Source organism: Pipra filicauda, unplaced genomic scaffold (assembly GCF_003945595.2).
Source record: "Pipra filicauda isolate LSUMZ 115617 unplaced genomic scaffold, ASM394559v2 scaffold313_size859762_pilon, whole genome shotgun sequence".
NCBI lineage: Eukaryota > Metazoa > Chordata > Aves > Passeriformes > Pipridae > Pipra > Pipra filicauda.
The window spans coordinates 715,002-728,583 of NW_024104436.1; the positions used below are offsets into that span (position 1 = coordinate 715,002).

Here is a 13,582-nt window from a genome sequence, read left to right on the forward strand (position 1 = left end):
GGGCGTATTCAGTGGCAGAGAAGTCATTTTCCAGTCAGGGTTCATATCAGCCATTCTGTAGTTTTGGAGATGCAGCAAAGCTTACAATGTGTAATATAAAGATAAGGGAAATCATGTAGATTTTCAGGAGTTTACCAAGTTTACTTTGTGGCACCCCTCACCCTGCAATTGTTCAAATACCCCTATTAACCATTTTAAAGTGCTTATGAGTCTTCTAACCTTATTTAGACTTTAGAGGGGACTCCACAAGTATCTTGTAGCTATTTGCTGCTCTTTATAAAAGCAACTTGTCCAAATAGCAACAGCCCTTGAGGTTTCATTCTTGCATGCCATCCTTTGTGTCAATGTTTTTGTTTGGTAAAGAAGCCTTCAGAGATCCATGTGCTGTTGAAATTTATGGATTCATCTGAGATCACCCTTAGTAAATGCCTGTACTTTACACCATGTAGGTAACCACAAAATGCATTCTCACATGTGGACACTTGAGCACTAACTGTTCACTCAGTGTTCTGTGAAGTCCGTGCAGTAGCCACAGTACTTAATGCCATTCTTAGCTTTGTAGATTTGGAAATCTCTAGTCTTTAAAGCTGTCATCATCTGTAGATAAAACTTAAAAAAAGGTTAGTTTAAAGATTTAAAGGGGAAAAAACCAGCTTCTACCTCAACATTGAAATCTTCATTTTTCTGGTACTCTTTTTAAGTACTTCATAGACAATATGTCAAACCAAGGTCTGAATAAATACTGATTGTATTTATGGGGATTTATGAGTTAAAGATGAATAAATTTTAAAAGTAATTTATATAATAGGTTGTGCATAGGTTTTTAATAGAAGTGTAAATTAAGTTACTTGCCTAAGTATTTGCAATGACAATCTTTTTTTATTTGCAGACCTTACATAATTGTCAAGAAGCAAAAACCTGCAGTTACAAACAAGCATATGGAAGAACTGGCTCAGGGATACAGGTACACAACTCAAGTAGACCATATTCATCTTCAATAAGTAAATACTGTGTGGAAATACTTCAGCCAGTCAATATTTCACAATTTTAGGGTTAGCTATGAAGAGAACAAGTCTACTCTCCTCTATATTAATCATTGCTGTAATGGAGATTTTCTGTTTAAGTCAAATTAAGTCTGCTCTTCTTATTTTGTTACTGCTATGAAATTTGGTGATTATACAGAATAAACACTTTTGACAGCCTCATCTTTCTGGAAGTGGAAGACCTGAGGCAGTGTCATCCTTCTCCTGACTGAAAAATCAAATACCTGGAGGGAATATCAACTTGACCATCCTAAAACAGGCACATTCAGAATTAGTTTTAGAAGTTCTTTAAAATTCTTAGTTTGTGTGTTTGAAAAAACCACGCACAAAAGTATTTAAATTTAGCTCTAACTAAATTTCATGAAACCATCACAAAAACTTGCATGATTACCCCTATATTTTCTTACATTTATAGAGATGATGAGTGCATACAGGAAGATTTCATTGCTTGTTCAAATAAGTAACATTCGTCAGTCAGACTGTGTGAAGCAGTGAATGGGCAACAGGATTACTTTAAAAATACATTTTTCTTTTAATATGTAATATGCACAGAAATTTCCTGTAGAAGTATTTATCTGGTTTAACTTTACATATTACATTTCTTTAATATATTTACTATGATTTTATGTTTGCAGAAATATAAGACAGTACTTCTAGTGTAATTTTTAATTTATCTGTAGGAATTTTGAAGACTTCTTGCACGAAGGCCTCGTTGAATATTTGGATGTGAATGAAGAAAATGATTGTAACATTGCACTATATGAAAATACAATTACTAAGTAAGTAAGTATGCATTCAGACACTGACACAGGAAAAACTTTCATAGGGTGACCCTCTGAAATGCAAGCATATAAATAATGTTACTGTTTTCACATGTACACACTGCTCCCTGCGAGTGGTTGAAACCACTCCAGGTGAAAGCTAAAGAAAGTCTGTTCACACACATCCTAAATTATCTACAGGATAGTTACAATAAATGATTTTGGTTTTGGGAGATCTGTTCCTGCCAGTAACTCCTAAAACTGTGGAATAGTTCAAGATTTATCCTTTTTTTCTTTGAATATGGCTTCTTTTTTTTTTCATTCTAATCATTGGGCTGCTCATCATAAGTAATTTTATACAAGAGGTACCCAGAAAGCAAACGGTTCCACATGTTAAATGATTATCTTAGCATGTCACGATCATTGTTTGGAAATTTCTCTTACATCTGTACAGCAACTCTAGACAGCCACCTTACAAGAAAAGAGATAAGGGAATGAGACCTTCCCTTTGACTGTTGGATGTATAATAGGCCCTGATAAAAATGTCTCTCTCATTCTGTGTATTCTTTACCACATGTGTTAAAAACATTTTTGGTATGTGATTTTCATTCAGAAAGATTTCCAGATTTGTTGTGTTTTCCACATACCTGAAGGACCTGGTGGGTTTTTTTCCCCTCTGATTGTGATTAAAGAGCCCAGGTTAAAGGAAGAATTTTTAAAGTATTTTTAAGTCCTATCTTTTTAATTATTCTTTTAATGTTTCTCTGACAATATCCTGTAAACTGAAGGCTGTGTATGAGATGTTAGAACTTATCTCCTTAAATGTTTGATCAGTAGATTTATGCAGAAAATACATTTTTCAAATAATCTGTCCTGGTCAAGTACTCCTGGAAGCCAGTGGGAATATATCATTGATTTCAGTGGAGGTGGATGAGACCTTCAGTTATCTTTAACCTTTGCCAGATGAAATGCATTAACTCTGCTAATTAAATTGCGTTGCTCCTGCCCAGGCTTATGAAGACTTTATCACTTTAAGAACTTACTCTTGCATGCTCTTGACTGACTTCTATATACATGAGTAAAGATATATGAATAAAGCACACACAATTGCTGTCGTTTGTGCCAAAATTAAATAATTTCCACAGAGCACCAGAGCGGAAAAATTTAAGTTACAGGACACCTGACTCAGCTTGGAAGGTTAATGGGAGTGTATCCCATGAAATCACTGCTTAGGCAAAAATAAGAGAAGACAGTGAACTCCAGTGGACTAGTGTGAGGAAATGACTCCAAAACAACTGGCAAAAAGTTGGGAGATTCTTGTATTGTCCATTTTGAGTTTAGCTTCAATGCTTGTGGCTAACGTGCCATAAGTATCTGAGTTGCATCGTATGAGCGCATTACTCCTTGTGTTTGGTAGTGATATTCCCTACATCCTAAGTAGTTGATTTGTCCTCCCTTTCCCCAGATGACTGTTGCATTTGAAACGGCAGGACCTTGTGGTACAACTTGTCTCCACTATTGTGAAGTATCCCGTTAACATTCCTGCTTTTGTAATGTAGACTTTTTTTAGCTACAGTATCCTCTCTTTACTTTTCCAATCTAATTAGGGGGATTTTCTTTGAAGGATTTGACTCTATTTAATGCATTCAATTTCTTCCTTACACATCTGTAACTCTGATTTTCAAACTCACAAGGTTGCCTTCCTTTCTTGGGCCCTTTTCCAGCAGTGGCATTTTTGTCCTGCAGAAATTCAACTGCTCTGTAAAGTTTGAAGGTCTCTCATTACCACTGTGGAATACTTCATAAGATACCAGAATCTGCGTGTGTTGCATCATCTTTGGTTGAAATAGGATTGACCTCAATGGAAAAAGACTTATGTTGAATATCCTGTCTGAAATATGTAGTTCCATGCACTTGTACTTTCTGAAGAGATTGTTGAACTTCATATCAGTAAGTCTTAATTAAGCCTCTTGTTTTATTGTTCGAGAAGTGTCAGCAGGTCTGTGAAGTTCTACAGAATGGGGGAGCAGTCTCTGCTTTTAAGTTTGCTACTGGCTTTTGAGACCATTTTGCTATTACTTGACTGCAGTTGGGATTCTACCATTTTTTCTTAAGACAGGCTTTAGTTAACATGGCTGCTTTTTATCAAGTGAAAGAAAATAGTGACTATTCTCTGCCTAGCAGGTGATTTTTAGGTTGCTCAGGCATATTTGTGATTTATAAAGATTTCTAGGACTGATAGAGGGTTTCGTTGGCTTACTTCTCAGGGTTTCCAGATTTTTTTTTTTCACTTTTCAGATGGCATTTTTTTTCCAGTAGTACATACATTGTTTATGTAAGTTCCTGCTGGCACTTGTCTTAGACCTGCATGTACTTGTGGGTAATTCCTCAGCCTTTGTGAGCTTATAGTGCTGTCATAATAGAGATTTTGCCAGTCATTTCCTTTGCAAGGTTTCAAAGTTTAGTAAAAAAATGAATGTGTTTAAAAAATTAAAAGGAAGTCTTCCAAAAATCTTCCAAGAGAAGTCAAACATTAAAGATGGGATTTTCAGAATGCACTGGGTTTAGATGTGTGGGAGAAGCAATGTATGCCTAAACCCAAGCTCTGTGTAATAAATCCAGGACATGAAAGATAGGCTTTGAATAGGTTTGGTTATAATTATCTGTGTTTCATAATTCCCCATTTCCTAGTTACTTATCTTGATTTAAATTCATATCTGCTGCAGCCAAGTTTTATTGTACACTTCATCCTTAGTTATTAGTCACTCCACTTGCATCCCAATGCTTGCTATGATTTAATTGTCTTTATTGAGCATGGACTTTCTCCCGTGAACCTCATGCCAGATAGAACAAATTTTGTCATCTCTCAGTCTTTACTCCTTTACCCTTGTCTTTTTACTTCTCATCTCTACTGTCTTTTAACAATACAATCACTTCCAAAACATTTGCAGAGCTTTTCAAATAGTGTTTCATTATGCCGTATCAGCTGTGGCACTAGGTCTGGTTTGGACACAGATGTTTTCCCTTTAACTGATGCTATATAACTAACCTTGGAAAACCAAAACTACACTTCTAGTGTTTTTCAATACCTCACTCTGTCTTGCTCTTCATTCCTCCATCTCCCCAGCAGATTTCTGGATCTCTGAGGTTAGTAATCTAACAGGGAAGATTCTCATTACATGAGGAGACATTCCTTAAGGCGTTTTAGGTCTTACTGTATAAACTGATATTTTATTGTCTTACTGAGCTCTCTCAGATTGTTGTTATCTGGAGGCTTTTTTTCCATGATGGAATAAACCCTCAATTATTTGTCCTTCATTTCTTTTCATATGGAAACACTTAAAGTCAGAAGAAAGTTGCTGTTGGTTTTTTTTTTAAATAAAAATAAAAATCCCATAGTGAATCCATATCTTAAGGTCCTACTGACTTACATGTTCCTGAACAGAATTGGAAGTATTATGAGATTAAATTCAATAAATTCTACTTGTTTGTTCACAAGCCTGCCATAATCAGTACTCTTTCTTTTAAGGGATACAACGCATTTGGAGATTGAGCCTTTCACACTTCTTGGTGTCTGTGCTGGGCTGATTCCATATCCTCACCACAACCAGTCCCCGAGAAACACTTATCAATGTGCCATGGGGAAACAAGCCATGGGTAAGACTTTATTTTTTATTCCTTTTTGAAGTGTTATATAGTTTTTGAAGCTATGTAGCAAAAGTGACAAACAGAGAAATTGTTAACGTAAAAGCTATGCTAGAAGAAGTAAAAGAGCACTTCTTTACCTTTGAGGAAAAAAGAGTTTACCTCTGAAAGTTGGAAAAATTAAAATGAAAAAAATGCCAGTCAGTTTTACTTATTGAAGACCATATCTGCAGATCTTAAGACTTAAAATAAAAATCGGATAAACTGGGACACCTGCTTTTTTTGTTGGATTTTACTGATGATCATCATGACTTTGGAGTTTTCGGCATAGCTGCAGGATTGGAATTTTTTCTCTTTATGCTGTGATGTACTGTGTGTTTCCACACAAAAAGATTTAAAAAGTGTACTCACAAAGAGAGACAGAGCAGAGATTGAGGAGCATTTCCCTGAATAGTTGAGTAGGTGACCTAAAAATAAATATATAAATAGTTAATATTGACATCAGAGAATAAGAAGAATTGAAATGTGAAAGAGAGTGATTAGTTACTTGAGCACTTTCTGCAGCTGTAGTTTAGATTTTGGACTTTTTCTGTTTTGCATGAAGAGGGCAACTAGTGCCTCAGCAAAGTGACTGAAACAAAATTAATTTCCTCTCATGTAATCTGACAGTGTCGTATCTGGTCACTCAAACCCAACTGTTCTGTAAATTTGCTGTTGTGGGTAATTGACACCAGGTAAGTTCTAATCCTTCCTTTAAAACACAGCTAAAGTAGCATTAAAGTGTCCAAGTAGTACGGCCCATAATCAAGCCAGAGCAAGTCCCACAAAGGACCTGAGCAGTCCTACATCGTTCACACAGCTGTATTCAGACTAGTGCTGTACTTGCCGCTTTCATGTCTCGTATTGATGGCTTGCTTGCAAGTTGAGAGCTACAGTAGCACAACTTTGTGTCATGAAGAAACTAACACTTCAGTTGGGTTTACTAAACCTTTTGTTTTGTTCTGTGTGTTCAAAACTGAAACACTGCACCTTTTGTGAGGCTTCTTCAGCATAATTAATAGCAAAGTAACTGCCTTATGCTGAACTATCATGTTCAGTGCATCAAAACAGCAGAAAATAGCAACAGATGTATGTTCTCCCTTTAAATTAAAAAAAAAAAGGGAGGAGGGGGGGAAGAGGAGCAATGCAATCCTTTTCCTTACAGTTCTCCCCTGTCCCATTATCTTTCCCCCACCCCCGAGTCTCTATTTTATGACTATTAGTCTCAGAAGGTTTGGTTAGTTACCACACACAGTTAAGCAGGATCAGTGTGTACAGAAAGCCAATTCAGTATCTGTGGAGTTCTTTTGTAGTTTTCTGTGTGAAGGTTTTTTTCCCCGTTTTGTTTTGAGTGTCATTTGCAATTCATTGTCTGTGTTTTCTGAGGTTGGTGTATTCAGCTGCTTTGACCCTAGGTCTTGCACATTTAGCTCCTTGGATACAATCCTCTGACGTTCCTGCTGACGCGAGGAACACAAAAGCCATTGAATATCTTGAGCAATAAAAAAAGCCTTTGTTTCAGTTTGTTATGACAAAACACCTGACTGAAAGAATAAGCAGCTAGATAAAAGTATGTTTTAAAAGTTGGCACATGACTTGAGCTATATTTTGCTCTGTCTGAAGTATCTGCAAACACCTGAAGCTTTTTTAATAACTGTTTTAATAAAAGCCACCATAAGTGGCAATATATAGGGGCAGAAAAGATTTTCTCTACACTTACTGACCAAATGAGATCTAGGGGATATTCCTGAAACATTGCACATACTTTTTTCTCTTATTTTTATGAAGAGATGCTTCAAACCCTCACCTTTAAGTAACCATCCACCTTTTGTGCTTTCTTTCCCCACACTGAAATTGCAGAGCAGGTCTTGGTCCAACATGTGGAAATTGATATGTGAGACCTCTGTGTCACTCCCTCAGCTGTCAAAACCTGGGGGAATGGAAGGAACCCTGGGGTTCAGACTGGGAAAAGAGAGCCTTGAGCTTCTCAACACTGACCCACCCCCTCTGACTACATCACAGGGCTGTGCCAGCAGCTTTGGACAGTCTTTGCTCTTTTTTGAGCAACATTAAGCCAGGGAAAGGTGTGAAAGCACAAGTAAATGGAGAGTGGACATCAGAGCTTGCAATAGGGTCTGAAATCTGGTATCCCTGACAAGTCCTAAAATATTAATTTTTCTTTAGGGTAGCATTAAATGTCCTGAAAAATACCTCCCTTTCATGGGTAGATGAGTGATCGTCTTGGATGCGCTTAGTGAGAAAACTGGATTTCAGTAATATTAAATTGAAATTAAATCCCTCACTTATAGCATAGATAATTTATCATATGTTGCAGGTTGAACTGTAAGACTGAGGGGAAGCTAGGTGGCAAATACAACAGCAGCTTCAAGGACCTCAGTTGAGTGTTGACATTTCAGTACAAGGTTAACAGTTGTAGCTTAAAATCTCAGAAGTATTTAAGATTAAAATACAAGATGCTGTACTGTTTGCATTCCACGTGCTGCTAAAATAATGCTTAAGAGAATCAAGGGCTTCTACAGTTAGGGAAATAGTTTTAAATTGATATTTTTAATTCCATAGAAAAATAGAAGGTTTTACACACTACCTCTGTGACTGTGAAGTGTTGTGATATTACAAAAAAAAAACAAAACCTCTTACTGTATCATGTACATTCTGCTTTGCTTCTGTGAAGTAATAGAACCCTTTATATACGGCTTTGCCTTATGCAGAATGTGTTAAAATTGAGTGGAGAAGAATAATGTGCTTCAAGGAACTGAGGGCTGGTGGTTTTTTGGTCTTTGACACTTGTGAAAGGTTTGTTGATGGACTGAGAGCCAGAGTCCTCCCAGATTTTGTATGGCTATCCTATAGGCAGAGAATCTAAACAACCTCCAAGCAAAAACAGCTGTTGCTGGTCATCACAGCTGGATCTGGGTGCATTGTGGCCACAGCTCTGTTCTGCCACTGCTCTTTGAGGAGTGTTTGTGCCCTGTGACAGTCTCATTTTGACATCTCTCCCTGGTAGCAGGCACAGACGTGCTGAGGCAGAAATCAGCCAAACTACTTCCCCCCATTTACCCGTAATCTTTTTAACTTACTTCTTAATTTTTATACAGTAAAAGGAGAATTACTAATGTTTAACATCCAGATCATTTAGTACATGTACTGTGAAAATCTTTCTGAGCAGAGTTGGAGCTCCCTCCACAAGGTTTACTACAGCATTTAAAAACTGTACTTCTTCCTCTCTTGGTTTGTGCTCATATAGAAGGACAGAATAGTAGAAAATCCGTGGTGAAAACAGGGAAAACACAGAAATACAGCAATTCTTTTCTTGGCATGTGCAGTAATAGCCCTTTTGGCTCAAGTAGGTTGATTTCTGTATCCTTGTTAATTGTGACTGTACAGTTTAATGTTGCTGTAAGTAATACACCAGAGAATTGGATTAACACTCATTTTAGCTGGCTGTTTGTTCTGGTGTGTTCCCAAAACTTTCTGCATCAGAATAACAATGCCTCATTTATGCTAAATATCAGTAGATAGCATTTTTATAGTGATTACCTCACACTGAAGAATGATCAAACAATACTTTAAAAGAAAGAAAAAGTCTGACAGGAAATGGAAAAAAAGGAAGGAATGCACACGTGCATTCAGAATATATCAAGTATTGAGAAAAGCAAAAAAATTATCTTTGTTGTATTCAGGTCAACCTTGTGTGTTTTGCTTTAACCAGGGCTAATTACCAATGAAAAAAATTGGTTCTTGCTGTTGGGATAATTATAAATGCAAGTCATTGTGAGCAGGGTTTGTTATGGTGAACTTTAATTATACTTTACTTTTCCTTGGCTGTTTGGCTGGAGCAAACAAGGGCTCTGTTCTCTCAGAGAGAAAACAGAAATAAAGCTGGTGACTTCCTTCGTTTCAGTGCCCACACAGAGGTCTCGTCCCAACACACCAGTCCTCAGAAGAGAGCTGCTGCTTTATTTTAAATAAGCAGATTGTGGTTTAAGGCTGTGGTTTGTTAGCCCAGTTTAGAGAGAACATTATTTGTATAACCATTAAATCCTAGCAATTAGGAATAATATATAACATGCTTTTTTGGCTAATTTATTTCACTTGTACTCTTGAATCACTCTCTAACTAGTTTCTTTCCTGCTAGGATATCTGTCATAGATATATATATTTATGTTTTCCATTTGATATGGTATTTGACTCCTAAAGAATTGCCTGAATACAGTTTATTACTGAGTCTCAAAATCTCAGTAATGTCAGTCTCTCCTGTCTCCTGAACAGTAGCAGTTCTCTTAGACTTATCTGAACCTCTGGTAAAAATATGGGCTTTGAAATATGTGACACATCTGCAGAGAAATAATTTGCATTACCTGAAATATGTAAAGGTGTCATCTGAAATCCTTGGTTTGTAGGAGACTTACACAGATTGTTACTGGGCTGTAAAGGACAAGTTTAGCTATCTGGTGCTCCAGACTTCATCATGTCGTAGCATCCCCAACCAGTGAACCATAGCAGGTGCCACATATAACCATCTCAAAGGAGAGAAGAATTGCAAGAATTTCAAAAGTGAGGTTTGGCATGACTTGCTCTGGAAAAGATTTTTCTCAACATCAGGAAAACGTACCTATCTTTGAAACATTTAAGATGAGCTTTACAGTAGACAACCTATACTGAAAGCACACAAATTATTCATTCTAGATGCAGAGGGGAAAATGGTTTAAACCTTTAAGTTCTTGATTTGGAAGTAGATTTTCCTGTCTGTATACTGGGAAAACCAGGGTTTTTTAATCAAAGTACAGTGAAAACAGTGTCTAATTGAATTCTAAGAGAATATTAGAAATAGTAGAGCCTTCAGATAGTGGGGTGACTGCAAAGATATTCAGTGTTGATGAATCCGGGCCCTACCAACTTGTGTCTTACTGGAGACAAAAAATACTGTTTAAGGATGATTAATTTTCTTATCCAAGACAAAGACAGAAAAGCAACTACTGAAAAGCAAGAAACAAGTAAAGCCTGTCAACTCTACCAAATTTTTCTTGTCATTTGAAAAAGCTGTTCCTGTGGCTTCAAATCTACTTTCCAGAACTAAAAAAAAACCAGGTGTGGAAGAACCTGCTGTAACAGTTCATTTTCAAACAGTATCTGTTGAGCTGTGTCTCCATTCTTATCCTTGGGAAGGATAGACCTGTTGTGGCTTAGGAGAGAGAACTTAGTAGCAAGGACAGGATAGATAAATCTTTGGAAATGCCCATAATGCTGCCTGGTTTTAGAGATTTGATTTTCTAGACATTTTATGTAAATACAGGCATTTGGAAATTGCAAGTAGATGCATATGAAATGTGAAGCTGACTTCCCCTATGGGCAGATTTGTGTTCAGATGTGCTCTTCTTCAGATGTGAACTCTTCGTTATACACTGGCTACTTTGACCTTTCCAAGAAAGCAGCCAGACTCTGAAATTGCAGGAGAAAATAGAAAAGCCTTTGAAAGACTTACATTCTAAGCACAAGTACTGCAGAATATTTAGCGCTTAAAACTTTAAAACAACTTCTCAGACTATAATTTCTTAATTGCTCAGAGACATAGCATAGTTGTGGTACAGCAAACTCTAATAACATACGATTGCCTTAACTTTTGTTCTGCTACACAACGGTTTATGTTTCCCTGCTGGGTGTTAATTATTTTTTCCTCAGATTTCAGAAGACGTTTTGGCAGTCTGATGGGACAGGGCCAAAAATTTCAGTCTCAAGCTGGGAGGTCTATACAAAGGGTTGAATTCTGAACTGTAAATTTAAAATTAATTTCATGTAAAAAGACAAATATATTATGAGTGAACTTCTACTGTAGTCCTTTTAGCAATGATGCTTCTAACTTCAGAAAGTAAATCAGTCTTGGCTACTGCTAATGGTATGCTTTGTTCATGCTTTGTCACATTCTAACACAGGCTACTGTTGAACTAATTATTGCCCAGAAAAAGGAAGGAAATATGATGTGGAAGATGCAGAACTTGATCTACAGTTTTCTTGAACTCAGTGATAGTCTTTCTATTGATTCTCATGAAATTTTGGATCAGGTCTCTGAAACACAAGTTCAACTCCACAAAAAAAACCCCCACTTGTGGATATGAGAACAATAAAAGCAAACTTCCTACTTGCAGTATTTGGTGTCATGATTTAAAAAAAGTCTTATTTGCATTCAGTCAAATGGCTTTTATTTTTTTGTTGTTGTTATTCTTTCTGATGCTTAGGTTTTCCCTTTTCAAGAAAAACTAAATAATTCTTTCTGGAAGCTTAAATGAAGAAACTACTTACATGTTTATTTAAATATAATAATGTAAAGTTGTTTTGATTTGGTCTCTTTTATAATTTTTTCCCCTTCTTTTCTTGAAGAATTTCTGTGTGCTTTTAGTTAATTTGCATTTAGGTAATTTTTTGGCCAAAACATTTCTAGAAAACTCACTAATGTTCACATACTCTTGTTTTTCTCTTACATGCAGGTACTATTGGATACAATCAAAGAAACAGGATAGATACTCTTATGTATCTCCTAGCCTATCCACAAAAGCCAATGGTAAAAACAAAAACAATAGAACTGATAGATTTTGAGAAACTGCCTGCTGGACAGAATGCCACAGTGGCTGTGATGAGCTACAGTGGTTACGATATTGAAGATGCTCTTGTCTTAAATAAGGCCTCTTTGGACAGAGGTAAGAACCATCACTTCTTTCCCACTTCTCTAGTGTGTGCTCTAATACATATTCTAATAAACTTGTTGTCTTGTAGTGCTATCCTGTAATAACTCTTATTGCAGTTCTAAGCATTAGATTTCCAGTTCAGAAACTGAATTCCAAAACTCTTTCAAATGCTTTTGTTTGTTTTCTGTGTGAATAGTGATTGTAATTCCATGCTTGCAGTAGTGCAGTGAAGTTGCCGACACTCAAATAGACTTCTGAGGCCAGATATTATAAGAAAAAATTACTAACTTCTGACCTCAAATAAAAAAGCGTAAATACTTAGCTTACAAAAAACATAAGGTATTAGTTAGTCTGTTCTGTTGGGCTTGCTTTTTAGATGGTTACCTGAACCTTTGTTCTTTACTAACAGAGAGGTCTCATTATTTTCTCCAGTAACGTAAGCAATAGACGAAATTAGACTTGTGAATATATTTAGGAAAGGAATAGAACCCGAGGCAGTTTGTGTTGTTGTGAGCTTGGTGCTCTGAAGGAGCAATTGCAGTATTGCCTACTTTCTAAAAGAAAATAATAGTATTGTCCAAAGCAAAGTAATTCAGCATTTATTCAGAGTTAAACTAACAACCCGCTTCCTTAAAAAAATATCAACTCTGCATCACAGTGTATTTTAAGTAAATGTACATAAGCACCAAAAAGAAGGTTAACTGAAACCCATGTGTGCTCTCTCTCCACACTTTTTCAGGGCTTTATGTTAATGCTGCTGGGGGTTGGAGAAGCGTTGCCTGAAAACTTAGTCTCTCTTCTCTCTCTTTTCTAAATAAATTCCTTTGAGAGCAGACCCAGTGCAGTGATCAAATTGGTTTTAGTTTCGGGTGGCCAAAATCAGATTCTTCCATCACTTCATTCCCCCCCCTCCAGTTCCCTTCCTCCTAGTTGCTAGGCAGCAATAATAGTATTCCTAGACATGTATCTTTGGCATTAATGTCTGCTGCATTTAATTTATGCCTTCTTTTCTAAAACAACAACAGACATGATTTAAAACTGAATGTTTTCTGGTAGACTGGTAACATTTACAGGGAGAGCTGTGGTGCTTGTCAGGAGTTGCTTGACATAATCTAAAAATATAGATGTACTGTATGTGGCCATAACCATCTTTCAAATAAACTGAATTAACACAGAATTACTAGAAAGCCTTGCTCTTGGTTGTCTGTAATTCTAAATGTGATTAAAGTCTTTGGTATCATAATTAGTTGCTGTACTTGGAGAGAAATTCCAGAGATGCTACTTTTCTCATCTGAAGCCAAAACCCCCTTATTTTATAACAATATATGTAATTCAGAATTCTTTCACTTGGGGAAAAAACAAGTGAGTAATGGGATGATTATGTTAAACACTC

At 36.5% G+C, this 13,582-nt stretch overlaps 1 protein-coding gene across 1 annotated transcript in view; it reads left to right on the forward strand.

Annotated features, from left to right (window-relative positions):
* The window catches only part of POLR3B (RNA polymerase III subunit B), a 75,028-nt gene that overhangs the window by 33,393 nt on the left and 28,053 nt on the right, over positions 1-13,582 (forward strand). The window contains exons 17-20 of the mRNA XM_027715229.2: positions 890-964; positions 1,724-1,822; positions 5,334-5,461; positions 11,992-12,201. Coding sequence (XP_027571030.1) covers positions 890-964; positions 1,724-1,822; positions 5,334-5,461; positions 11,992-12,201 — 512 coding nt within the window. The remainder of the gene's footprint in view (positions 1-889; positions 965-1,723; positions 1,823-5,333; positions 5,462-11,991; positions 12,202-13,582) is intronic.